The 23,656-nt window shown below is 55.1% G+C and overlaps 1 protein-coding gene and 2 non-coding genes across 6 annotated transcripts in view; 2 read left to right on the top strand and 1 right to left on the bottom strand.

The window, feature by feature from the left end:
* TBC1D31 (TBC1 domain family member 31) overlaps positions 1-4,477 on the bottom strand; it is a 36,556-nt gene extending 32,079 nt beyond the window's left edge. For 2 of the 4 annotated variants that reach the window (XM_005288756.5, XM_005288758.4), the window contains exons 1-3: positions 4,269-4,476; positions 507-653; positions 88-203 (exon numbers count right to left, since the gene is read on the bottom strand). In XM_005288756.5, coding sequence (XP_005288813.2) covers positions 88-203; positions 507-653; positions 4,269-4,345 — 340 coding nt within the window. In that variant the 5' untranslated portion in view covers positions 4,346-4,476. Of the gene's footprint in view, positions 1-87; positions 204-506; positions 654-1,749; positions 1,773-4,268 lie in introns of those variants that run through there. The other 2 variants (XM_005288761.5, XM_008165173.4) reach the window with 2 other exon arrangements.
* Positions 4,478-21,735: 17,258 nt separating this feature from the next.
* Positions 21,736-21,921, top strand: LOC135981970 (U2 spliceosomal RNA). The gene has a single exon (XR_010599189.1). It is a non-coding gene; the product is annotated as a U2 spliceosomal RNA (small nuclear RNA).
* Positions 21,922-23,470: 1,549 nt separating this feature from the next.
* On the top strand, positions 23,471-23,656 carry LOC135981969 (U2 spliceosomal RNA). Its single transcript, XR_010599188.1, has one exon. It is a non-coding gene; the product is annotated as a U2 spliceosomal RNA (small nuclear RNA).

Here is a 23,656-nt window from a genome sequence, read left to right as displayed (position 1 = left end):
TTATCATGCTAGATTAATTGTGATATGGATTTGCTATGAATATCAAACTATTCTTATTTTTCTAGTCAGATTTTTAAAGTGTCTTACCTGTATCAAAGCATTTAATGGAATAATCTGCCAAAGCCACAAGATATTCAGTCTTCCTGCGAAGATTAAACGCCAAAGCAGTGCAAGCCTGCATCGTTCGCTGAACAAGACTGAATCTATTTAAAAAACAAAAGAAAAACCAACCACAGCCCAATAGTCAGAAACACTTCAACAGTGTCCAATGAACCAAATATGCTAATCAGTTTGAACATACTTTACCTTGTGAAAGAAAATTTCATGCAATCTTCCCCTCCCAACCAGTCACAGTCAAAACAAACCCAGTTTAACAAACAGAAACAAGTGTCTTAAGTGGGAGGAGTGTTGCAAAAAACTGACTTATGTATATCAAGAAACCTCAGACAAAAATATAGGTTATCAAAATTAGTAACTGAGAGCCACACAGCAAGAGAAATGTTTACCTGTTTCCAGTCAAGTCAAAAACATAGATGTTCCCTTGGTGGTCTCCAGCAAGTAAAGAATCTCCAGAACTGTCAAAGGCCACATTCAGAAAACGTATTGTCTTTGAATGATATCCTGTGGCACTGTGAATAATGTTTACTATGACTCTATGAGGAAAGCAAACAAATCTCTTGGTTTATTACACCATTGTTAGCATACTTTTCTCTACAATCATTAAAATGTATCCAATATAAAAACATTCTTAGGTTATGTTTTTGCAATTCTGATAGAATTGACTTTTGAGGAAGAACATACACTTGTAAATGTTTTTAAAAGTATATTACACAAGAGATTATTTGCTGTCTGACAAGCGAATTAGACCTTCTGTAAAGAAATCTAATGAAAAACTAAAAAGTAGCTATGATTCATGAGAAAAATTCATTTAGATTAGGTGGAGTCGGGAATTATATGCTATGGGGGGGGAAGGAAATCACTGAAGACAGCTTTTATCTATATTCTTAAAAATTAGCGTCAGGCCAATCTCTGTCATGTCACACTAATAACTTAAGATATTATGAGACCAAACTGGCTCTCTACCATTTCTGTCTTTCACAGATATCTATCCTTTTGGTTTGTACGTGAGCAGGGGATGGGAGCAGTAGCAGCAGCCAAGGAGATATTGGTAGTCTAAAAAGCAGCAGCTAACACCAAAAGATTGGGGTAGGAGAGTGAAGAGCACATGGGTCTGACCCTCCCTTCAAGAACCAGGGGCAACTGCCTGGAGGGAAATCCCTTTAGAGGGGCCCTTTGATCGACCACCAAGTGGGAAGGGGAGACAGAGTCTGTGTGATTATACCCCACAGTTTGCAGTGGAATCAATAGAAGGGGAAAAGAGAGGCCCAGGCCCCTCTCTTCTCCAGATAAGAAGGCCTTCAAGAGGGCAAAAGAAATGGGCCAGCTGGCAGGAGGAGGTAAGAGCTGGAGTTACTGTAACCTGCCTGCTAAGTTTACCCTTTCTCTATTATTTTTAGAAAAGAAGTGAGGGTCAATCAGAATGAGTCCAGATGGACTTTAAGCTTATTTATTTTAGGTTTCTTATTATAATGGTAACTGGTAATATTTTCATCATGGGAGAATATCAGGAGTACCATTAAAAAAGTACAATGGGAAAACTACCCCAACACCAAAAATTAAAAGCCAACTTTTCACAGGACTGGTTGTGTTAGTCTGCAATATTTACAGAAGATTAAGTCTTTAACTCACCTCCCCATCCAAACTCTTTTCTGAAAATAAAGTAACCCAGCTACATTCTAAGTGGAATAAAATGCAAAATGATCATAAACTCAATTTATGGAGTCACAATCAGAACCTCTATACCTATTATACAAAAAGTTTCTCAACTTTTGAATACAATATACATGCTAGTTATATCTGTTCATCTTTTGCACTTGTTCTCTACCATCACATGCCTATATTTCTAATAAACTTTCTTGGGAACTTTCTAAGCAATTTTGTCTAATGCAATTTTTAAAAATGAGATTATGCATATTTTTGCTATTCACACTGATGATGCCTCAAAATAATTTGCACATGAATTTACTGCAATACTACTAGAACTGTGTAATTTTCTTCAGGAAGTTTGTCATTTTTAAACACCAAGCCTGTGTCATCCTGTTGAAGGCGAATCCCTGTTTGAGAGATATCCTGTGGGGATATAATCACACAGGCCCTGTCTCTCCTCGGTGGCAGATCAGAGGGCCCATAGGAGGGGATTTCTCTCCAGACCGCAGCCTTAAGCAGCCCCAATCTTGAGGATTCAGGGTCTTTTCTTACTAAGCCTGACCATGAGTCTACTTTTCCTTTTTTTCCCCCCTAATCATTCCCATTTCACAGAGTCTTGTGCTTTTCTTCATAATCTCAACTCCACAGTCTGCAAGATCATAGAATGTCTTATGTTGTTCAAACTCCTAATTGCTCAAGGCATGGTGTGGTGTGCATGAGGGATAAACAAATAGTATCCTAATGTAGTACTTGATTTTGAGAAATCTCTAATTGTGGAGGACATGTATTATTTATACAGTACTGTGCATGACACTCTTCTGCCAAAAGAGATTACAGACTAGGGGCTAGATCTTGGAAATGGCTCTGCACAGATGCAGTGCTGCCCACCTAAAAGAATTTGCAGGACCTCATCCTAAATTTACATACAGCACAATAAGAGGTAACTTGCACAACAGGATAGGAGCTAGCAGGAGAGGAATAGGAAGGAGTGAGGATAAGGGCTGCAATAACAAGACCACAGAGAAGAGACCATAATTAGGCAGATATGTTGGATATTGTTATTTATTATTTGTATGAGATATTGCTTTGGTTTGTAACAAGCATCCTTGTAGGTTGCGGTTTTGAAAATATGTTTGCTTGGAAATTATAAGCAAATGCTACTGTCCCTCTGATGTCTCCTTGCTGATGTCCAACTACCAGCTTAAGCTGAACATGTCTGAAACAGAGCTCCTAGCTTTCCACCCCCAAACTCTCTCCACTATCTCCTTTCTTGATCACTATGGACAATACCATCATCCCGCATGTCACTCAGGTCCGTAACCTGTGCGTCATCTTCAACTGAGAACTCTCTCTTTCTGCATAACATTTCTAAAATATGGCCTTTCCTATCCATCAACACAGTTAAAACTCTGGTCCAGGCTCTCATCTCGCAACTTGATTACCGCAACATCCTTCTCTCTAGCCCTGACAAATACAATCTTGTCCCACTCACATCCACTCAGAATGCTACTGCTAAGATTATTTTCCTAGCCCATCACTTTGACCATGTCACCCCTCTCTTTGAGTCCTTCCACTGGCTCCTTCTTCTCTATGGTATCAAACATAAGATGCTTGTTTTCAATCTCCACCCTCACCAACACCTCTCAAGCACTATCAAGCTGTTGAGGCTCTCCTCTGATCAGCCCAAAGCGCCAACTTCCACTGCGTACGTCAAATTTTCAGACAAGCACTTTTGTACTTTCTCCTATGCTGCCCCACAAGGCAGGAGGTGGTGTTCTTGTAAACATCTGCAAGGCTAGCTCATTATCTACTTTCAAATCCCGCTTTATAACTCTTCTTGGCCATGAAGCCTACAAAATACTCAGTTAGGACAAGGGGTGTGCTGAGACCTATCATGCTGACCCATACTGCCTCATTGTTTCGCCCTACTCTCCCATCTGTCGGGATCCGTCTGATGTCTTTGGTCTTATGCTTAAACTAGAAACTCCTTGGGGCCAAGCCTGGCTTCGTTCTGTTTGTACAGCACCTAACACAACCGGATCCATGAGCAAGGCCACTAAGTGCCAGCATAAGATCTGTAATAAAAGTATTACAGACTTCTGGCCTGGGGAGAAATCTTTTGATTGACTCCTAGAAGATCAGGGTTGGAAGGGACCTCAGGAGGCCATTTAGTCCAACCCCCTGCTCAAAGCAGGACCAATCCCCAGACACATTTTTCCCCAGATCCCTAAATGGCCCCTCAAGGATTGAACTCACAACCCCGGGTTTAGCAGGCCAGTGCTCAAACCACTGAGCTATCCCTTCCCCCTCTTGATGTTTGTTTCCTTCATGATGGGCTATTCCTAGGCCAGCCCACAGCTCGGAGACCTGCGCAGGGGCTTCCCCGCCCCAGCCCCCTGGCTGCGCCCTTGCAGCGGCCTTCATCCTGAGCAGCTTATCAACATCTACCCCCTCGGTCTCCTCGTCCCGCCTCCCCCTCCCTCCGAGTCCTCCCCCGTTACCCCTGCTGCGCGGCCGGGGCGGGCTTGCGGTGCCAGAGCTTGCCCTGCTCCCTGTTGCCCAGGTCCGAGCTCTGCATCCTCACGCGGCGGGAGGCGCTTCCCTCCTACACAGCTACACCGACCAGCGCGGACCCCGAGGCGGCTCCGCACCAACCGCCACTTCTCCCGCCGGTCGCGGCGCGGGAGGAGGGAAGGGAGCACAGGGGGTGTGCGAACCATGGTACAGTCCGTTGGACCTTATGAATGCAACACACTGGTGGGAGAAAGTTAGCCCTAACCCCCACCCCGGGGTAATGGAACAGGCCACGCATCCCGGAAGCACTGGCGCCTGCCGGGAAGTGTAGTTCCCTTTGTGGGTTGGGGGAGGCTGTGGGTGTGGCCGGCGGCTCAGGCCTGAGCGGAGTGGGCGGGGCAAGAGGGAAGGTATGAGGGGAGCGTAAGCAGGTCAGGAGGCTGAGGAAGGAACTCAAGGGAATAGCTGTCCCCAGCGGGGACTCCCTCCCTGGGTTTTCTTCACTCCCCACAAAAAATAACTCTTTGACTACAGGCCTCCAAGCATGTTGAATAATAAAACAGTAGTGGCCTGCAGAGCCCAAATCTCATCTTTCACCGCTTGCCCCTATTTTTCAATGAAGTTGGACTCAAGGGATTGGGTAAGGCCAATGAGATTTGGGCCTGGATGCTTTCTTTTTAAAAAAGCTTGCTTCATTGTGATTTAGGGAGCTCTCCACTGGTTCTTTGTAATCACCAAGAAAGACAATATGTTGGCTTGCAGCAACAGACTGTATTTCTGTACTGTGGCTTGTCAGATATAATCCCTCTATTACAATATGGAAACAAAATTTAGGGAGATTAAAAGAAATGATAAGTAAAACTCTAAAATAGATGTTTTTTGCCAGATTGGGGCCTTAGGACATACATGCAACATGGTGGATATTAGTCACTGTGTGATTGACTGTATGTTTGAGAAAGTTTGTGGGAAGGAGCAGAAAAGAGCATTGGGGCTGCAGTACAATGCTTGCATAGACTTTTTTGCCCTGTTTTGCTGTAAGAGTTTAACGGTGAGAGATTGCTAGTCACGGGTCAGTGCGTGGGTTTGTGCAAATTAAGAGCGTACAGGGAAACCAGCGAGAGGAAGGCGGCTGCAAGACTTGTCTGTCTTTGAACAGAATTGTGTGTTAAGGGTTCTTGCTTTGAATTCTTCCACTGGAGTCATTTCGGGGAGTTACCTAATTATGGTGTTGGTTGTGTGTCTGGGAGTTCGTCATGGTGAGGTAGAAAACCCCATCTCGGCTCTATAAGCTAATATCAAGTGTAGGTCAGGGGTATGAGGTCCAGATCCATGCCCTGGTCATGGGAGCCCTGGGTGCATGGGACCCCCACAACGAGCCAGTACTGAGAGCGTGTGGGATCAGTCGATGCTACGCCCGGCTCATGAGACAGCTCATGGTGTCTGACACCATCAGGTGGTCCAGAGACATCTACATGGAACACATCACGGGACACCGCCAGTACCAGGTCAAGTAACCGAGAACACCGACCAGTGAAATAACCCACTTCCTTCCTTGACGAACTGAGGGACACACCCCACCCATGTACTTATTATCTACACCAATATCGATTTGGACTCTTAATACATTCCATGGGTGGCGTACTCAAGCCCACTTATCCACTGACGCTTTAAAAACTCCCACACCCCAATCTGGATCTATGCTGGTTTTGTGATATGTATGTACCTAGTGAATCTTGTAACCAATACTCACAATCCCCCATAACCCAAGCCCGACCCCAGATGTAGAGTACCTTCCCTCTTAATTTGTGTAAATTTGATTTTAAACATTAACTTTAATAAAATTTTTAAGTCTCTTGGCCTATCAAAGGCCGTGATTAAGTGTCTTGATGTTTTTGGTCTTTTGGCCTCGAGATGAAAACCTTGTCTGTGTCTCTTGGACCGTGAAGTAAAAATATTATCTAAGTTATATCTGTTCTTATCAGTTTAATTTATTTTGATGGACATCTGAAACACCTGCTCTGAAGATGGATTCTCCTGCTGCCATTTTTGAAAAAAATCGATGCTGCTTTGAAGATGTATTCTGCTGCTGCTATTCTGAAAGAAAATTCTCTCTCTGCTCCTGAGACACCCCCAGTTCCACTTTCTGCTGCTGCTACTCCTACATCCTCTACCTCTCAGAAAACTCAGTGGAAGCCCATCTCAAAGACCACCCTTGGCACCTCAAGGAAGACACGGACCACCAACAGGGATGAAAAAATCCGCACGTGGCTGAAGAAAGCCCCTGGGGACATCTCTGCAGGGAGACCTAGCACCACGAGGACAGCTCTTCGGGACCTCACATCCAGGAGCAACAACATCTCGCCAGCTCTTCAGGAGGAGGACCCCCGGAGAACCTCTCACACTGCCCAGGACCAGGATACTGATCACTGCCCCGCTGCTCCAGAGAGGGATGCTCCCAAAGGAGCCACCTCCTTAACCTGGGACCCCGAAACTACTGCCCGGAGGAAGGCCGCTCCAAGGGGAAATGCACTCCACAGCCCAGGATCTCGATGCCGCACGCTGCTCTTCCAAGCAAAGAGATATTGTGGCCAGTGAGTCCAGCACTCCCCCAGGAGTAACTTCACCTCCTCAAGCTTCAAAGTGTAGTGTCTGTTCTTATCAGTTTAATTTCTTCTGATGGACAACTGCAAACACCCATCCAGAAGATGGAATCTCCTGCAGCCATTTTTGAAAAAATTGATGCTGCTTTGAAGATATACTCCACTTCTCTTATTTTGGAAGAAAACTCTTTCAGCTTCAGCTACGCTGTCATCGGCTCCTGCTGTTCCCGCTTTCCAGAAAGCTCAGCAAAAACCTATCCTGAAGATCACCCTTGGTGCCTCACAGAAGACCCAGACCACCTGCAAGAACAAAAGCATTAGGAGCTGGCTGAAGAAACCCCCCGTGGATACCTCTGCAGGGAGACCTGGCTCCAGAAGGACGGCTCTTCGGGGCTTCACATCCAGGAGCAAGGATATCTCAACAGCTCTTCAGGAGGGAGACCCTCGGAGAACCCTGCCCGCTTCCCAGGACCAGGATGCTGAGCGCCGCCCCGCCAGGAAGAAAGCCACCGCGGGAGCCCTCCGACGACCCAGGACTAGGATGCTGATCGCCGCCCCGCCGGGAAGGATGCCACCGGAGGAGCCCCCCGGCGACCCAGGACCAGGATGCTGATCGCTGCCCCGCTGGGAAGGATGCCACCGGAGGAGCCCCCCGGCGACCCAGGACCAGGATGCTGATCGCTGCCCCGCTGCTCCAGAGAGGGATGGTCCGGAAGGAACCACCTCCTCAACCCCAGACCCCAAAATTACTTACCACCCGGCTGTCCGGAGGAGGGCCGCTCGAAGGGAATGCACTTCAGAGCCCAAGATCTCAATGCCGCACGCTGTCCTTCCAGGCAAAGAGACAATGTGGCCAGTGAGTCTAGCGCCCCCCCAAGAGCGACTTCATCTCCCCAAGCTTCTCTACCAGACCCAGAGGAATCACCTGGCAAGTCTGCAGGCACAACAGAGATCCTCCCCACGGAGGGTGAGGCAGGGGAAGAAGACCACATCTACCTCCAGTACCCGCTCCCTACAGGTCTCCTCCTCTGCCCCTTCTGTCTCCCCGTCCATGGAGTCCAGACCCTCGGGGCCCTCAGCAAACAGGTTCGTAAGACCTACAACAAACGGATTGCTTTCCGGTGTAGCCGCTGCAGTCTCCCCTTCGAGACCCAAAAGAAATGTAAGTTTCATCAAGCCATGTGCAGAGGACCCCCCACGACCACGAAAGTGAATCCCACTGACATCCTCCGGGTTCCAACCTTGACCCCCACCGATGATCTGGCTTCAGCACCCCAGCCAGCGTCCCCATAGTAACAGCAGATAAGGGGGGACCAACCGCCAACTGAGGGAAGCGTAACCCCCACCTCGAGGACTGACGATGCTACCAAAAGGACCAGTTCCGTCTCCAGAATCCCCACACTGGACTCTGCTGTGAGGGGGACCACCGCCACCTCCCAGGTCAACAACCTCACCAGATGCCTCAGCGACCTCATAAAAACCATCCGGCACAACACGGACAGTAGACGCTGCAGCACTCCCCCACAGGTAACCTCATGCCGCCCTGCCATAGGAGCAACTAGCATTGTCCCCCAGGCTACACGGCGAGATCCAGCCAAGGGAGGAGCCTCCCATAGCCCCCAGATCCCACAGCCAGACCCCGCCCCCGGGAGACCCAACACCTCCTCCAAGGTTACTCAAAGAGCCTCTGACCGCCAAAAACCCCATGCCCCACCGAGGACCCACCAGCTGGATGCCGCCCGCAGAAGAACCAAAACCATCCCCAGCACTTCCAAACACGACCACGCCCCCACAAAGCCCAGCACCGGTGCTTCCAGAACCCCATTCCCTCCCGGAAGATCCAGTGCTGCCTCGGAGACACCAAGAGCTGCCCTCCCCACCACACCAGGACCCCCGCCTCAAGACCCACCTGAACACCGCTCCACAGTCCGAGGGACAACAAGGCCGCAGACAGTCCCCGCAGCACCTGAACCTGCAGAGACAACGCAGCAGGAGGAGCGATGGCCACGAGCGAGGGTCGCCATTCCGTGGCAATCCGCCTGGATGGAGGAGCTGGCAAAGGCTGAGGACTTTGAGAACTTCGACATCCTGATGGACAGACTGACTGCAGAACTGTCTGCGGAAATTACGGCCAGAAGGAGGGAACCCCAGGAAGCTGCACGAGCCACTCGCAGATTCCCTGCGCCGAGCCGTAACAACACCGCCAGAGAAGGCAGGAGAGGGAACGTCGGCCGCCGCTATGATCCAGCGGCTGCATCCCGTATTCAGAAACTATACAGGATGAACCGGACGAAAGCCATGAGGGAGATCCTCGACGGGACCTCCTCCTACTGTGCCATCCAGCCTGAAAGGCTCTACTCCTACTTCAAGGATGTGTTTGATCACGAGGCCCAGACCAACTTGCGACGCTCAGAGTGCCTTTCCCCGCTACCCCGGATCGACCTCAATGAGGACTTGGAGCGAGATTTTTCCCCGCAGGAGGTGCAGGCGAGGCTGTCGAGGACCAAAAACACCGCCCCTGGAAAAGATGGCATCCGCTACCCCCTGCTGAAGAAGCGAGACCCCGGCTGCTTGGTGCTCGCTGCCATCTTCAACAAATGCAAGGAGTTCCATCGTGTTCCCCGTTCCTGGAAAAAGTCCATGACCGTGCTCATCCACAAAAAAGGCGACCGAGACGACCCCGGCAACTGGAGGCCCATCTCCTTCTGCTCCACCATCTACAAGCTGTATGCCAGCTGCCTCGCGGCAAGGATCACAGACTGGTCAGTGTGCGGGGGCGCCGTCAGCTCAGTGCAGAAGGGTTTCATGTCCTGCAAGGGATGCTATGAGCACAACTTCCTCCTTCAGACGGCCATCCAGGAGGTCCAAGAGGCAGTGCGCAGTAGCATGGCTTGACCTGACCAATGCCTTTGGGTCCATACCCCACCATCACATCTTTGCCACCCTGGGAGAGTTCGGGATGCCAGAAACCTTCATCCAGATCCTCCGGGACCTCTACAAGGACTGCACCACCACCATCCGCGCCACGGATGGAGAAACGGACGCCATCCCCATCCGCTGCGGCGTGAAACAAGGATGCCCCCTTAGCCCCATCATCTTCAACCTGGCCATGGAACCGCTCATCCGAGCCATCTCCAGCGGCCCGACCAGCTTCGACCTGCACGGCAAGAAACTCAGCATTCTGGCCTACGCGGACGATCTGGTCCTGACCGCGGACGACTCAGAGAGCCTCCAAGGTATGCTAGATGGCACCAGCCGAGCTACTGACTGGATGGGGCTCCGCTTCAATGCAAAGAAGTGCGCAACTCTGCACATTGACAGCAGCAAAAGGGACTCGGTGCAGACAACGGGGTTCCAGATCCAGGGTGAGCCCGTCATCCCCCTGGCAGAGGGGCAGGCATACCAGCACCTGGACACGCCAACAGGGTTCCGTGTCCGGCAGACACCCGAGGACACCATCCAGGAGATCTTGCAGGATGCCGCCAAGATTGATGCCTCCCTGCTGGCACTGTGGCAGAAGATAAAGGCCCTGAACACCTTCCTGATCCCACGCATCTCGTTCACCCTAAGGGGATCCGCCATAGCGAAGGTGCCCCTCAACAAGGCAGACAAGATCATCCGTAAGCTGGTGAAGAAGTGGCTGTTCCTTCCCCAGAGAGCCAGCAACGAGCTGGTCTACATCGCCCACAGGCACGGCGGCGCCAACTTCCCCTGCATGGGTGAACTGTGTGACATCGCGGTGATCACCCACGCCTTCCGCCTGCTGACATATCCCGACGCCACGGTGAGGAACATTGCGGCGAACGCCCTGCGTGATGCGACAGAGAAGTGGAATGGCAGAGCCCCCTCGAACCAAGACATTGCCACCTTCCTGAGCGGCTCCCTGGATGGGGAATTCGGACGGGAGGGGCGCGACATCGCTTCACTGTGGTCCCGCACTCGCAACGCCACGCGTCGCCTGGGGAAGCGGATTGGCTGCCGCTGGCAGTGGTGCAAGGAGCGCCTGGAGCTGGAAGTGGGCTACAGATAGTATAGGTGAGAATAATGCATGCAGCCACTCACAAGCTTTTCATAAAGTCTAAACACGAAACACATTTTTATAAATCGAACGCCTGTTTTAACAACACTAACAAACAGGTGAGCAAGACTAGTTTCCAGCCATGCATTTGTCACTTTTCAGTAAGGCCTAGGGGCCTTGGCATGAGCTGGCACCTGGCCTGCCAGTGTCAGAAGAGGATCTTCCCTCTTACCCCCAGGTGTCCCCCAGGGGTCTGTACTGGGACCGGTACCGTTCAACTTATTCATAAATGATCTGGGAAAAGGGGTAAACAGCGAGGTGGCAAAATCTGCAGGTGATACAAAACTACTCGAGATAGTGAAGTCCAAAGCAGACTGCGAAGGCAAGGCATCAGGTGGCGTGCTGCACCCGGCACGCACGGGTCCCAATCCTGATCTCCCACCCCCGACCCCAAACCTGCTGTAATGTAAATGCTAAATGATAATCGGTAACTTCTCAGTGTTGCCACCCTCACCATTGGAAAATCATGAGTCAGACTCCCCAAAATCACAAGATTGGCTTAAAAATCATGAGGATTCTCTCTCCAAAAAAAGTGGGCTCTCTTTATTTCCCTTCCGGTTTCTGAACCAGGCAAGCTAGAAACTTACCTTTCTAAGCGCCCGGGGCTGGCAGACAGCGGGGCTCCTCACGGCTGTGTGTTCCAGATTTCGATTTCACCAACCAAGTATCAAGTGTGAACTCCTCGGGCACTAGAACAGCCTTAACATGGAGTCACAGGCAGCCCCCATGGGCAGCCTGAATCTATCTTGCCACCCAGGTGAGCCTGCCTTTGTGACAGACGGTGCCTTGCACCAAAAACCATAACAATATTCCGGTCACTCGGACCGGTCACTGAGCCGGGTCAATTGCACCTCAGATCTCAACCCGAAGACAACGTGCGTGGCCAATAAACTAGCTGAATCTCTTTACTAACTAGGAAAAGAAATAAGACACTTATTTACCAGGTTAAAGCAGGTAAACATACTCACACAAAGGAGTTACAGTCTGAGGTTTCACAAAGTAGTAGAAGCTGCTGTAACACGCAAGCTCCGTATGTCCCTTAGGGCTAACCCTAGCCAAACAGCCGGGATCCCTTGCTTACGCTTAGAAGGCGTGCCATCTCCCTGAAGTCCAAGCAGCATAGGGGCAACAGTTTCTTCTCGACAGGGATTTTTATTCCGTTCTTTCCCGCCAGCCCCCTCCCCCCCCGAGCTCAAGCGGATGGGGCAAGCGTTTGTGCGGGTCTCCGCCTCCTGGTGGGCGTGTGACGGGGAGCAATCAACCAAGTCTTTTGTCCACGGATGATCCACAGTGGCTTGTCTGATGTCTCGGGGCCTTCTCTCGTTGGAAAGGAGATGACTCCTTGTCACGTTATTGACTTGAACTGGGGCCGTAAAGACCATGGTTGCAACCAAGGTCCCTGATGTGGTCGCACCAAATCTTGTTTAAAGGGGGTCAAATGAGGTGTCTAAGACAAGGTGATGGTTGGCTGGTTATGATTATGCTCTCTGTATGTGTGCATCATTTTGGTAGTTGAAGTTATGAATATTGGCTGTATACTGTCCGTATTTCAAAGGTATGCTCTCCTTCCGGGTGACATCCCAGACAAGTTGGTGTCAGCTCTGCCTAGCCTGCTTGATGGCCCATTAAGGACCATCAGATATACCATTGACCCACTGAGAGAAGGCAGACACGCCTTGTGTCTCAGCAAGGTATGCAGGGACCTGCCTATGGACAGAACTCTGAGGTTTTTCCATGCCATGGTGATGGAATGCTTGTCTTTGGAACAAAGAAAGAAAGACCACATGGCAAGAGAATATAAAAAGCTGCTGCAGCTCCTCCATCTGGTCTTCAATCTTGCTTCATACCTCTGGAGGGACTTTGCTACAAAGGGAAGCTCTACACAGAGGACTGATGACCCATCCCAGCGGGGGATGTGCTCCAGAGACTTGATTTGAACCTGCGGTTTATTCTATCACTGCTAACGAGCCTGAACCAAGAACTTTGCCATTACTGTCTGTAATTGATTCCATTTAACCAATTCTAGCTCTCATCTAGAGCTTTTCCCTTTTTTTATGAAGAAACCTTTCGATTTTTTTTTTTTGCCATTACTGTCTGTAATTGATTCCATTTAACCAATTCTAGCTCTCATCTAGAGCTTTTCCCTTTTTATGAAGAAACCTTTCGATTTTTTTTTTTTTTTTTTTTTTTTAGAGTCTAAAGGATTGGCAACAGCGTGATTTGTGGGTAAGATCTGATTTGTGTATTGAGCTGGGTCTGGGCCTTGGTCCTTTGGGATCAAGAGAACCTCTTTTCTTTTACTGGGGTATTGGTTTTCATAACCATTTGTCCCCAGAACGAGTGGCACTGGTCCCCATAACTGGGAAACTGGAGTGTAGAAGGGAATTGCTCGTGTGACCCGTGGTTAGCCAGTGGGGTAAAACCAAAGTCCTCCCTGTCGGGCTGGTTTGGTTTGCCTTAGAGGTGGGAAAACCCCAGCCTTGGGCTGTAACTGCCCTGCTTTAAGCAATTTGTCCCGAATTGGCCCTGTCAGTTGGGTCGCGCCAGAACCAGCATCCTTACACTCCTCTTCTGGTAAACTAGCATTTCACACTTGGCAATGCTTCTCTCCTGACTGGCGGCGGCAAGGGGCTTTACAGTTTTAGTGCCAGCGCTTATCTATCGCCTTATAACGTGGGCTACAGATAGTATAGGTGAGAATAATGATGCAGCCACTCACAAGCTTTTCATAAAGTCTAAACACGAAACACATTTTTATAAATCGAACGCCTGTTTTAACAACACTAACAAACAGGCGAGCAAGACTAGTTTCCAGCCATGCATTTGTCACTTTTCAGTAAGGCCGAGGGGCCTTGGCATGAGCTGGCACCTGGCCTGCCAGTGTCAGAAGAGGATCTTCCCTCTTACCCCCAGGTGTCCCCCAGGGGTCTGTACTGGGACCGGTACCGTTCAACTTATTCATAAATGATCTGGGAAAAGAGGTAAACAGCGAGGTGGCAAAATCTGCAGGTGATACAAAACTACTCGAGATAGTGAAGTCCAAAGCAGACTGCGAAGAGCTACACAGAGATCTCACGAAACTGGGTGACGGGGCAACAAAATGGCAGAGGAAAGTCAGTGCTGATAAATGCAAAGTAATGCACACTGGAAAACATAATCCCAGCTATACCTCTAAAACGATGGGATCTAAATTAGCTGTTACCCCCCAAGAAAGAGATCTAGGAGTCGTTGTGGATAGTTCTCTGAAAACATCCACTCAATGTGCAGCGGAGTGTTGGGAATCATTAAGAAAGGGATAGATAATAAGACAGAAAACATCATATCGCCTCTGTAGAAATCCCCGGCACCCCCACACTTTGAATACTGTGTGCTGATGTGGTCGCCCCATCTCAAAAAGAAAAAAGATATATTGGAATTGGAAAGATTCAGAAAAGGGCAACAAAAATGATGAGGGAGGGGGTATGGAACGGCTTCTGTATAAGAAAGGGATAGATAATATAGGCTTTCTTTGCCCCCCTTTTTTTTTTGCTGAAAGAGTTAACAGTGAGAGATTGCCAGTCACGGGTCAGTGGGTGAGTTTATGCAAATTAGGAGCGTACAGGGAAACCAGCGAGAGGAAGGCGGCTGCAAGACTTGTCTGTCTTTGAACAGAATCGTGCGTTAAGGGTTTTCTTGCTTTGAAATCTTCCACTGGAGTCATTTCGGGGAAGTGATCCTCACTTAGAGTTACCTAGTTATGGTGGTTGCGTGTCTGGGAGCTCGTCACGGTGCGGTAGAAAGCGGTGGGAGCAGGGGGTGTGCGTGCGTCGCAGAGCTTCTGCATCGCTTCCTGGCTCTTTGAGCTGTGGTCCAAGTGTAGTGTCTGTTCTTATCAGTTTAATCTTTATTAATTGAACATGATACGCTACTACCTAGATCTATATCAGTTTAATCGTAATCTCTACTGATACACTGTATCAGCCATCCTGAAGAGCTCATGGTGCCCTGGGATGCATTCTGCAACCCCTAACACGCAACCTAAAGCTCCGACCACTGTCCCAGCACAGCCTGTTGCTCGACACAGGCTCCCGGCTGTTACGCCTGGTCCTCCCCGGAGATCTTCTCAGACCACTACCCGAAAGAAGACTCTCGGTGTCTCAGAGCCATGGCAATCCAGCAGATCCAGAGGGAAGTGCGAAGACAAGGAGAATCGCCCCCAAGATGCTGCTGCAGAAAGCTCTTCCATCCGCAGACCAGCCTGCAGGAACACCACCGAGAGGAGGAAGGTAGACCCCGGTCCCCAGCCGCCAGAAGGCCGCCCTGCAGTGCTCCAGCCGCTGGAAGAACCTGCAGCCGACCGCCAGCGGCTGCAACCACCGGGAGCCTGCTCCACCTCGCTCCTGCCGCGGGAAGAGCCGCAGCCGCGGAGAGACAGCCTCCCCACGCCCCTGCTGCCCGGGACATCCACTGCTGCCCAGCTGCTGCCGCCGCCAGGAGTCCGTCCCCACGTGTCCCAGCTGCTGGAGAGGAGCCCCGCTGACCATCTGCTGCCCCTGGGGCCAAGTATCCTTTCCACTGAGCCCCAGCACCTACCCCCTCCAGGGGACTCTCCCGCGGCTCCCCCACCACCCATGCCGCCGGGGGGTTGCCCCCCCTCCCCAAAGCGGCCGCCCATGCCACCAGGGGACCCATGCCCCACGCCCTGGCCGCCCCCCCTGGCGCAGCCTGGGGACCCCTGCCCCGAGCCCCAGCCCCTGCCGCGTGTCCACCTTGGGGAGCCGGGCCATGTGCTCCAGCTGCTCCTACCCCAGCCACCGGTGGGGGACTCCTGCCCCACACCCTGGCCACCTCTGCCTGGGCAGCCCGGGGAGCCCCGCGGCGCGCCTCCGCCGCCCGGGGACTCCTGCCCCGTTCCCCGGCTGCCACTACCGGAACAGCCCGGGGAGCCCCGCGGCGCGCCGCCGCCGCCGCCGCCGCCGCCGGGGGACTCCTACCCCGCTCCCCGGCTGCCGCTGCTTGAGCAGCCCGGGGAGCCCCGCGGCGCGCCTCCGCCGCCGCCGCTAGGGGACTCCTGCCCCGTTCCCCGGCTGCCACTAGCGGAGCAGCCCGGGGAGCCCCGCGGCGCGCCGCCGCCGCCGCCGGGGGACTCCTGCCCCGCTCCCCGGCTGCCGCTGCTTGAGCAGCCCGGGGAGCCCCGCGGCGCGCCTCCGCCGCCGCCGCTGGGGGACTCCTGCCCCGTTCCCCGGCTGCCGCTGCCTGGGCGGCCCGGGGAGCCCTGCGGCGCACTCCCACCGCCGCCGCTGGGGGACTCCTGCCCCGTTCCCCGGCTGCCGCTGCCTGGGCGGCCCGGGGAGCCCTGCGGCGCGCCTCCGCCGCCGCCGCTGGGGGACTCCTGCCCCGTTCCCCGGCTGCCGCTGCCTGGGCGGCCCGGGGAGCCCTGCGGCGCACTCCCACCGCCGCCGCTCGGGGACTCCCGCCCCGCGCCCCGGCTGCCGCGGCCCGTGGAGCCCCGCGGCGTGCCGCGGCCGGGGCTGCCTGGGGACTCCTGCCCCCCTACCCGGCTGCCGCGGCCAGAGCGGCCCGGGGAGACCCGCGGCGCACCCTCGCCGCCGCCGCTCGGGGACTCCCGCCACGTGCCCCGGCTGCCGCCCGGAGACTCCTGCCCCGCTCCCCGGCTGCCGCTGCCTGGGCAGCCCAGGGAGCCCCGCGGAACCCCGCAGCCACCGCTGGTCCCACCGCCAGGGGACTCCTGCTCCGCTCCCCAGCTGCAGCTGCTCGGGCAACACGAGGAGCCCCGCCACGTGGCCCAGTCACCACTGCCTTGGCCCCTGGGGATCTCCTGCTCCGCGCTGCTGCCGCCTATGCAGCCGGGGGATCCCCACCACCCGCCCCGGCCGCCGCTGTCTGAGCCCCCGGGGGTCTCCTGCCCCGCGCAGCTGCCGCCTATGCAGCCAGGGGATCCCCACCACCCGCCCCAGCCGCCACCGCCCGAGCTACAGGGGGCCTCCCACCCTGCGCTCCAGCCGCCACCGCTCACAGTGCCCGAGGAGCCCACTGATGCGCCCCGGCGGACAGGACCCCGACCCGCTGCCCGCCGACTGCCGCAGAACCTGGGAGACCTGCCCCCCCATCACCTGGCACTCCAGCTGCAGAGCGACTCCCCCGCTGTCCACCAGCCGCTCCAGCCACCGGGGGACCCCCCAACCACTCCCCTGCCACCCCAACCGCCAGGGACATCCTCCACGCTCCTGCTGCTCCAGCCGACGGGAGACCCCCACACCGCCCCACAGCAGTCGCAACTGCTGAACACCCCACCCCACGTCCCCCGGCTGCCAAGGGAACTCTGCCACACGCCCCAATCACCACGAGATGCCTCCCCAGTCCTCCTGCGGTACCCAGACACGCCCCCTGCTCCCCAGCAGCTCCAGCCACCACGAGACGGCTCCCCTGTCCCCCGGCGGGCACCAGTCACACCCCCTGGTCCCCAGCAGTCCCCGCCCGACCCCCAGCGGGACACCCCTACTGGAGAAACCTCTACTACCACTGAGACCCCCGCTCCGCAGGGGGGTGACGAGGACACCATCTATCTCACATACCCCCTTGCCGCTGATGCGCTCACCTGCCCCATCTGCTCGCCGCCCCGGCGTTTCCGCCTCCTCGGAGGAGTCACCAGGCACTTGAAGAGGTGCCATGGCAAATCCACCACCTTCAGCTGCGCCCTCTGCAACCTGCCCTTCGACACTCAGAAGAGATGCAAGACACACCAGGCCAGCTGCAAGAGAGCCCGTTCAGCGACAGCTCCGGTTCCGGCCTCTCGCCCCCCTGCGCCCCGGCCCGCTGCTCCCGCGCCGCGTGGAAACGGGGCACCCCCGCCAACCGCCACCTTACAACCCACTCCAACCCCCGAGCCATTGGACCAGGGATCCACCATCGAGACGGCACCTCCCACAGCAGGCAACGTTGACCGAGCCCCTGCCAGCTGGACACCTTTCACATCCACCCAGGTAGCCCGTAAGCTCTCTGAGCTGAGGCGTCTCAGCGCCCTCCCGTCGCCCAACCAGCGCAACCCCATCCCAAGAAGGGTCAGCGCCCCGCCACGCGTGGTCGCCCGGAATCCCGCCCCCCGCGGACCCGACGCCGGTCCCCAGGCCACCCTACGGGCGCCAACCGCAGGAAGAGCTAATGCGACCCCTCAACCTGCACCGCGAACCCCACCTGCCGAGGGAACGGGGTCCACCCCCCAGCCCGCTCCACAAACTACTGCTGCCAGAGGAGTCAACGCCACAACCGGGCCGCGGCACCAGACCCCCGTCGTCCGGCGGACCGGCACGGCCCCAGAGGCCACCAGGCCGGTCCCTGCTGCCAGAAGGTCACACGTTCCCGTGACAACCCCCCAGACAGCAGCCGCACACAGAAGACCTGGCGTCACCCCCGCCCCCCTTGACCCGGTCCAGATTCCGCCAACAACCAGTGACGATCCTACCCCACCAGCGACTACGCCCCGGGACCCAACCGAGGAGTCCCCCGACCCACCAGTGAGACAACCCCTTGACCACACGGCAAACCCACGACCCACGCCGACTGAGGAGCCCGAGGGCCAGCGGCCAAAGTCTAGGCCAGCCACGCCTTGGCAGGCCGCTTGGATCAAGGAGCTCCAAGCGACAGCTTCCTTCGCGGAATTTGACCCACTCGTCGACAGGCTCACCCGCGAGCTGTCCGCGGAGATTGCCTTCAGGAGGACACCGAACCAGGAGACCACCCGGCCTGCCCCGAGACGGCCCGCCCCGCACCGTGACAACAACACCAGGGGAGCTGGAAGGAGGAACACCGGCCGCCGTTTCGACCCGGCAGCCGCGTCAAGGATCCAGAAGATGTACCGTACAAACCGCCTCAAGGCCGTGAGAGAGATCCTCGACGGGCCCCCGTCGTACTGCACGATCCCGCCCGAGCGCCTCTACAACTACTTCCTCGGAGTGTTCGGCGGCGTGCCCAGGAACGACGCGCAGCGCCCGGAGTGCCTCCGCCCCCTGCCCCGCATTCCCGACGCGGATGGCCTGGAGGCCGACTTCACCCCTAAAGAGGTGACGGCCAGGCTCTCCAGAACCAAGAACACTGCACCCGGAAAAGACAGCATCCCCTACAGCCTCCTCAAGAAGCGGGACCCCGGCTGCCTCCTGCTCTCCACCATCTTTAACTTGTGCAAGCGCTTCGGCCGCTCCCCCACCTCCTGGAAGAAGGCCATGACCGTCTTGATTCCCAAGAAGGGCGAGCGGGATGACCCCAGCAACTGGAGACCCATCTCCCTCTGCTCCACCATGTACAAACTGTACGCCAGCTGCCTGGCAGCCAGGATCACGGAGTGGGCGACGACCGGGGGAGCCATCAGCCCTGCCCAGAAGGGCTTCATGCCGTCGGAGGGGTGCTACGAGCACAACTTCCTTCTCCAGACCGTCATCCAGACGACCAGGAGAACGCGGAGGCAGTGCTCGATAGCGTGGCTCGACCTGGCCAACGCCTTCGGGTCCATCCCCCACCATCACATCTTCGACACCCTACAGGAGTTTGGGATGCCAGAGACCTTTCTCCACCTGATCCGGGAGCTGTATGAGGGCTGCAGCACCACCATCCGATCGGTAGAAGGGGAGACCGCAGAGATACCGATCCACAGCGGCGTGAAGCAGGGTTGCCCCCTCAGCCCCATCGTCTTTAACCTCGCCATGGAGCCGCTCCTGCGGGCGATCTCCGACGGCGGCGACGGCTTCGACCTGCACGGCGAGAGGGTGAGCGTCCTGGCCTACGCGGATGACCTGGTCCTGATCGCGGACGACCCCGAGAGGCTCCAGGGCATGCTCGACACCATCGGGAGAGCCGCGGACTGGACGGGACTCCGCTTCAACGCCAAGAAGTGTGCGTCCCTCCACGTTGACGGGAGCAAGAGGGACTCGGTACTGATGACGGAGTTCCTCATCCAGGGCGAGTCCGTCGTTCCTCTGGCGGAGGGGCAGGCATACCAACACCTCGGCACACCGACAGGCTTCCGCGTCCAGCAGACCCCAGAAGACACCATCGGGGGGATCCTGCAGGACGTCGCCAAAATCGACACATCCCTGCTGGCGCCGTGGCAGAAGATCAACGCCCTCAACACCTTCCTGATCCCCCGCATCGCCTTCGTCCTGAGGGGATCCGCCGTGGCAAAGGTGCCCCTCAACAAGGCGGACAACGCCATCCGGAAGCTGGTCAAAAACTGGATGTCCCTGCCCCGGAGAGCCAGCAACGAACTCGTATACATCAAGCACAGGCACGGTGGTGCCGGCGTCCCCCGTATGGGAGACCTCTGTGACGTTGCGGTCCTCACGCACGCCTTCCGCCTCCTGACGTGCCCGGACGCCAAAGTGAAGAACGTTGCAATGGCCGCCCTCCACGCCGCCACCGAGAAACGAATCGGCAGACCTCCCTCCGACCAAGATGTGGCCACCTTCATGAGCGGCTCCCTGGATGGCGACTTCGCCCGGGACAGGGGAGACTTCGCCTCGCTGTGGACCCGCGCCCGCATTGCCACGCGCCGGCTGGGAAAGCGCCTGGGCTGCCGCTGGGAATGGAACGAGGAACGGCAGGAGCTGGGAGTCCTGATACCGCGGATCGGAACGGAGGACAACATCATCGTCACCCCCGGAGCCAGAGGCGTGCTGGAGAGATCGCTGAAGGCCGCCGTCCACGCGCTCTACGTGGACGCCCTGAAGAAAAAGCCGGACCAGGGTAAAGTCTTCGAAGTAACCAGCAAATGGGACTCCAGCAACCACTTCCTCCCCACAGGCAGCTTCACCCGGTTCGCCGACTGGTGGTTCATCCACCGCGCCCGGCTGAATTGCGTCCCGCTCAACGGTGCCATCCGCCACGGGAACCGGGACAAACGCTGCAGGAAGTGCGGGTACGTCAACGAAACCCTGCCCCACGTCCTATGCTGCTGCAAGCCCCACGCCAGAGCCTGGCAGCTACGCCACAACGCCGTCCAGGACCGTCTAGTGAAGGCCATCAACCCGCGTCTGGGAGAGATCACCGTCAACCGCGCCGTCCCCGGCACCGACAGCCCGCTGCGCCCGGACATCGTCGTCACGGACGAGGTGGGGAAAAAGATCATCCTGGTCGACGTAGCGATTCCGTTCGAGAACAGGACCCCGGCCTTCCGCGAAGCCCGAGCCCGCAAGCTCGAAAAATACGCCCCCCTGGCTGACACCCTGCGGACTAAGGGTTACGAGGTTCACGTCGACGCTCTGCTCGTTGGGGCCCTGGGTGCCTGGGACCCGTGTAACGAACGCGTGCTGAGGACCTGTGGGGTGGGCCGTCATTACGCGCGGCTCATGAGACGCCTAATGGTCTCGGACGCTATCCGTTGGTCCCGGGACATTTACATCGAGCACATCACCGGCCACCGCCAATACCAAGAGTGAGCCGGGGAGACCTCGTGCACCCACACACACCCCCTGCTGGACCCTATCCCCTGAGCCCTAAACCCACCAAACCTAGCTGAATCCCGCCACGTGAGGGTCACCCCATCCCCATTACCCAGCCCGCTTACTTATACCCATGACTATCTCTACCTCCCGTATGGGTGATAGACCCTCACCGTTTATCGACTGTGTCCTGATCCCGCCCACCGGTTACCCACCCCTCATTGGGGACATTGCAGTGTGTATATACTATGTGTGCTGCCCAGCCCCAAAACACCAACATACCCCCATACTCTGCATGTTACCCCCAATGACCAATAACTTACGCTTTAAATTTTCTGTATCGTTTATTTCTTTTAAATATTCTCTAATAAAATTTAAATCTGTTCTTATCAGTTTAATATCTGATATGTCCTTTATTTGAGGACTGTATATTAAATTGATTTTTGAAACAGGGGGATGGAATAGGAGCTTGCTTTGTCCACCCCATGCATTGACCTGGTATTGCAGTGTCTCCAGGAACGGTGCATCTCCTCTTGGGGAGAATGTTCTGGTTAGAAAAGCAGAAAGAATTTTACTGTGAAGAAGCTTCTTCAAAGTAGATTTTTATCAAGTAGTTGAAAAAGCTGAAATCTCCAGCAGTGCTTTGGGTGTTCTTTTAATGACAAGATGCTGTTATGCTTTCTTGGGGGTGTTTTCTGACTCTGTTTAAGAAGCTAGCTAGCTGCCTTCTTTCTGCTGTGATTTTTTTCAACAGTCTGCTTTTCTAGACTGTGGGTCTCTTTGGGGGTGGGTTTTTTGTTTCTTTGTTTGGTTTTTGGGGGGGGAGGAAGGTTGGTAATAGGTTGCCATCCGCTTGCTGTACGTGGAAACCCTGAAGCGTAAACCAGATCAGGCCTTTGAGTTGACCAGCAAGTGGGACGCCAGCAACCACTTCCTCGCTGGGGGCGGCTTCACCCGTTTCGCCGACTGGCGGTTCAGCCACTGTGCCCGGCTCAACTGCGTCCCGCTCAACGGAGCCGTCCGCCACGGGAACCGAGACAAGCGTTGCAGGAAGTGCGGCTACCCCAACGGGACCCTGCCCCACGTCCTGTGCAGCTGCAAACCCCACTCCAGAGCCTGGCAGCTGCGCCACAACGCCATCCAGAACCGCCTGGTGAAAGCCGTCGCGCCACGCCTGGGGGAGATCTCCGTGAACTGCACCATCCCCGGTACCGACAGCCAGCGACGACCTGACGTGGTCGTCACCGACGAGGCCCAGAAAAAGACCGACGTCACGGTCTCCTTTGAGAACAGGACTCCGGCATTTTGCGAAGCCCGAGCTCGTAAGCTGGAAAAGTACACCCCCCTGACTGACACCCTGAGAGCGAAGGGCTATGAGGTGCAGATGGATGCCCTGATTGTCGGAGCCCTGGGCGCCTGGGACCCCTGCAACGAGCGTGTGCTGCGGACCTGCGGGACCCCGGCCTTCCGCGAAGCCCGAGCCCGCAAGCTCGAAAAATACGCCCCCCTGGCTGACACCCTGCGGACTAAGGGTTACGAGGTTCACGTCGACGCTCTGCTCGTTGGGGCCCTGGGTGCCTGGGACCCGTGTAACGAACGCGTGCTGAGGACCTGTGGGGTGGGCCGTCATTACGCGCGGCTCATGAGACGCCTAATGGTCTCGGACGCTATCCGTTGGTCCCGGGACATTTACATCGAGCACATCACCGGCCACCGCCAATACCAAGAGTGAGCCGGGGAGACCTCGTGCACCCACACACACCCCCTGCTGGATCCTATCCCCTGAGCTCTAAACCCACCAAACCTAGCTGAATTCCGCCACGTGAGGGTCACCCCATCCCCATTACCCAGCCCGCTTACTTATACCCATGACTATCTCTACCTCCCGTATGGGTGATAGACCCTCACCGTTTATCGACTGTGTCCTGATCCCGCCCACCGGTTACCCACCCCTCATTGGGGACATTGCAGTGTGTATATACTATGTGTGCTGCCCAGCCCCAAAACACCAACATACCCCCATACTCTGCATGTTACCCCCAATGACCAATAACTTACGCTTTAAATTTTCTGTATCGTTTATTTCTTTTAAATATTCTCTAATAAAATTTAAATCTGTTCTTATCAGTTTAATATCTGATATGTCCTTTATTTGAGGACTGTATATTAAATTGATTTTTGAAACAGGGGGATGGAATAGGAGCTTGCTTTGTCCACCCCATGCATTGACCTGGTATTGCAGTGTCTCCAGGAACGGTGCATCTCCT

This window comes from Chrysemys picta, chromosome 2 (assembly GCF_011386835.1).
Source record: "Chrysemys picta bellii isolate R12L10 chromosome 2, ASM1138683v2, whole genome shotgun sequence".
Lineage (NCBI taxonomy): Eukaryota > Metazoa > Chordata > Testudines > Emydidae > Chrysemys > Chrysemys picta.
The sequence above is the reverse complement of the archived record's forward strand: the minus strand, read 5'-3'. Positions and strand labels throughout refer to the sequence as shown.